General features: G+C 35.2%; 1 protein-coding gene across 1 annotated transcript; it reads left to right on the forward strand.

Annotated features, from left to right (window-relative positions):
* Positions 1–283: 283 nt before the first annotated feature.
* LOC114155780 (gastrula zinc finger protein XlCGF57.1-like) lies at positions 284–3,890 on the forward strand. The gene is made up of 2 exons (XM_028035868.1): positions 284–796; positions 2,105–3,890. The coding sequence occupies exons 1-2, from the start codon at positions 628–630 to the stop codon at positions 3,658–3,660; spliced, it is 1,725 nt and encodes a 574-aa protein (XP_027891669.1). The 5' UTR covers positions 284–627; the 3' UTR covers positions 3,661–3,890.
* The last annotated feature ends 218 nt before the right edge of the window (positions 3,891–4,108 follow it).

Below are 4,108 nucleotides of genomic sequence, written 5' to 3' on the forward strand. Positions count from 1 at the left end.
CTTTGTACATCCCTCATTTATGTACAAATGTTTTGCATACTATGCTTTTCACATATTTAAAAGAAATCATGTTGTCACAATAAAAAGGGCAAAGTCAGGGAGCAAATATAGACCATCAGCAGGTAAGGATGCTGAGGAGAAGGAAAGAGTTTAAAACATTATTGTTTTGTATTTTAACCTATGTAGTGTGTCTCGGTTAGTAAATTGGGATACTGAAAAATACAATTCTGACATTGTAATTTATTTAGTCTAACTGTTAAAAGAGGTGGATCAAGGAGAGTTTGAAAGTTCAAAGCGGAACTAAAAGTCGTTCACAGTTTCCTCCGTGGAGCCACAGTGAAACACACAGGAAATAAACAGCGCGGATAGCAGCGATAGTTCTTCTTCTGTCAGAAGGCATTTTGATCAAGGGTTTTGGTGTTTTGTAGGAATATTTGAGTGATTGCGATAGCATTGTCTTCGATTGTGCCATAAATAGCCGTTCACTGTTTCTTCAGTGGAGCTACAGTGAAACAGACAGGAAATAAAAACAGGACACAAATAGCAGCGTTAGCTTCCCTTCTGTTAGGATGTAGTTTGAAGACGGGTTTGGTATTTTGGGTAAATATTTGAGTGTTTGCAGTAAAAATGTCTTCAGTTCAGCGTCAGAGAAAGTTTATCAACGAGCCGTTAACTGCTGCTGAAGAAACATTCACAGAGTTTAAAGAAATCATCGTCAAATCCGAGGAAGAGATGGATGATCATCGCAGACTGCTGGATTTCTCCCGGAGGCCCCAGATAATCTTACACCGAATAGGTAGGAACCACTGTCCTGTCTTAATTATTAGAAACAAGTTAAATAAAATTGTTTGGGACCGACGCTGAATTGGGCATGAAACTAAATGCTAAAATATTACAACAATAAAAACCTGAAACAGATCAGTTCCATTGAAAGCTTAGTTAGATCATGGAGGTACATAATATTAACTGAAGGAAAGAAAGGCCGGCTACAAAGTCAGCCTTATAGCCACTTAAAGAACATTTCTACAATTACAGGGCTAGTGTCCCAGCAAGATCTAGAGAGACGCATCCATGTGTTTATCTTTTGTCGCACTGATTACTGTAACAGTGTCCTCACAGGTCGGACTAAAAAAACAATCGTCCTTCTGCAGCTGATCCAGGACGCTGCTGCTGGTGTTCTGACTAAAACCAGGAAGTTAGAGCACATCACCCAGTTCTGCACTGGCTCCCTGTAGCTCAGAGAATAGACTTTAAAATACTGTTGTTAGTTTATAAATCACTGAACGGCTTAGCACCACAATACATTAAAGATCGGCTGTTGTTGTATCAGCCTTCCAGACCTCTCAGGTCTTCCAGTTCTGGTTTGCTCTGCATCCCCAGAATCAGCACCAAACATGAAGAAGCAGCATTTAGCATCTATGCACCACAAATCTGGAACATACTTCTAGAAAACTGCAAGTTCTTAAGTTGGTGACTGTTATTTTTATGATTTTTTTATTTTTGTTTTCTTGATGTAAAGCTGAAAGGTGCTATACGGATATCCCTCAAAAGAATATAGTGAAATGATAAAATATATTCTAGATATGTTTTTCTTAAAGTTACATTTTATAATTTTTTTTTTTTATTTCCTTTATTTAACCAGGCAAACCCCGTTGAGGTCTATATCTCATTTTCAAGAGGAACATGGAAATAGTCAATTAAATAACTAAATAATTTAAATAATCAATTAAAATAAATTATTTACAAAGGTAGATTTAATCATTTTAGATGTCATTTATTTAATTGAATATTTCATAATTTCATGATGTATTTTGTTCCTTAAAGGAAAATTTACAAGTATGGTATATTTAATTTTGTCATCCCTTGCCTTTCTTACGAAGGTCCTTTAAACGTTAATTTAATTGAAAGGTGACGATTAACAGAATGTTATAAAATAATGTCTTTATTGTATTATGATGCACATCTATTGACTCTCCCATCAGAAGATCTACATTGATTAAGTTTAATATTCATATGAAATAAAGCCTGTTTCAGTTGCATCAATGGATAAACATGACGTTTGTTTTTACCTAAATTTATAAGCTGTTGTTTTTTTTTTGTCCAGATCTCCCACAAAATTGTGTGTGTAAAAAGGAGGAAGATTTCACTGAGTTCAGCAACCAGGATGGGAATTCAGCTATAGATAAAGAGGAACCAGAACCTTTTAAAATAAAACATGAGCAAGAGGAATCAGAACATCAACAGTTCAAAGAAGAAGAAAATCAGCTTTGCATAAGTCAGGATGAAGAGCATCTTATGTTGAAACAGGAAACTGGAGACATTTTGGTGACTCCTTCTAATGTACAAAAAATCAGTAATGAAACAGAACCAAATAGGAGCCAACTTATTTTCCACTTTTCAAGCACTATGGAGGGTCCAGTAGTTGAGAACCAGGATCAGGAAGGAAACAATTCTGGAGACCCAGGAGAAAAGAGAGACAAAGAGCAGAAACAAAACAAGAGATGTCAGAAAACCAAACAGCAAAAAGGAACTACCGAAGGTCCAAAACATAAAAAGCACAAAAAAACTCACCTGGACCAAAATGTGTATTCCTGTGAATTTTGTCATCAAATCTTTTCTCAAAAAGGTAACTTGATGACACACGTGAGGATTCATACTGGGGAGAAGCGTTTCACATGTCTTACTTGTGGAAAAAGTTTCACTCAAAAAGGTAATTTAATTTCTCACATGAAAAGCCACACTGGAGAGAAGCCTTTCACATGTAGAACTTGTGAAAAAAAGTTTAGTAACAAAAGAAATTTAACTATTCACATGAGGACTCATACAGGCGAGAAGCCTTTCTCTTGTGTGAATTGTCAAAAACATTTTAGAAGCGCATCTTGTTTATCTTCTCACATGAAGGTTCATATGGTCGAGAAGCCTTTCACATGTACGACTTGTGGAAAAAGTTTCAGTCGAAAAGATCATTTAAGTAATCACATGAAGCTTCACACAGGTGAGAAGCCATTCACATGTACTACTTGTGGAAAACGTTTCAGAATCAAATCTGATTTAACCATTCACACAAGAATTCATACAGGTGAGAAGCCTTTCTCATGTGGAACTTGTGGAAAAAGTTTCAGAAGCACGTCTCGTTTAACTTCTCACATGAGGATTCATATGGCTGAGAAGCCTTTGACATGTATGACTTGTGGAAAAAGTTTCACTCGAACTGATCATTTAGTTAATCACATGAGAATTCACACAGGTGAGAAGCCTTTCACATGTATGACTTGTGGAAAAAGTTTCAGAATTAAATTTGATTTAACTATTCACATGAGAATTCATACAGGTGAGAAGCCTTTCTCATGTGGAACTTGTGGAAAAAGTTTTAGAAGCACATCTCGTTTAACTTCTCACATGAGGATTCATTTGACCGAGAAGCCTTTCACATGTATAACTTGTGAAAAAAGTTTCACACGAAAAGATCATTTAGTCAAACACATGAACCTTCACATAGGTGAGAAGCCTTTCACATGTATGACTTGTGGAAAAGGAGTCATTCACAAAAATAATTTAGCTAGTCATGTTATAGGTCACACAAGTGTGGAGCATTTCTCATGTGGGATTTGTGGGAAAAGTTTCACCTATGAAAATGGTTTACCTATTCACGAGGACTAACAAATGTGAGACAGCATTATGTGAACCTCAAATACCATGGTGCTCTTTAACTTGCTTTTTGTGCTTTAATTACATTTAGATCATATCTTTGATTTGTTGTAGCTTAGTTCAAAAAAACATTTCAAATAAGACTTCTAACTGAAGTTCTTAAAATTTACCTTATTCTACTAATTTCACATCTTAAAACCAGATTTGAGATAATAATCACTGGGAATCTTAAATGAAATGGATTTGAAGGGTGTGTTGAAGGAATAAATGGTTTAAATGTTCAGAATTATAATGTAAAGCTTATAAAATCTTATGTTTATCTTTTGCTGTATTTATACAGAGTTTTTGTTCAATTATTTAAATGTTTTCTGTTAGTGGATTCATGTTAAGAGTTGATGTATGGACCGGTAATTGCCCATTGGGATTCATAATGTTTTCTGTATTTGAATCTAATTATCAC

Source organism: Xiphophorus couchianus, chromosome 13, assembly GCF_001444195.1.
Source record: "Xiphophorus couchianus chromosome 13, X_couchianus-1.0, whole genome shotgun sequence".
In the NCBI taxonomy this organism is placed as follows: Eukaryota; Metazoa; Chordata; class Actinopteri; order Cyprinodontiformes; family Poeciliidae; genus Xiphophorus; species Xiphophorus couchianus.

What these genes read in the sequence shown, in the direction of transcription:
- LOC114155780 (XM_028035868.1), top strand. Translation starts at nt 628, where the DNA reads ATGTCTTCAGTTCAGCGTCAGAGAAAGTTTATCAACGAGCCGTTAACT. An exon ending in GATAATCTTACACCGAATAG is followed by an intron (nt 797 to 2,104) that starts GTAGGAACCACT and finishes TTTTTTGTCCAG; the next exon opens with ATCTCCCACAAAATTGTGTG.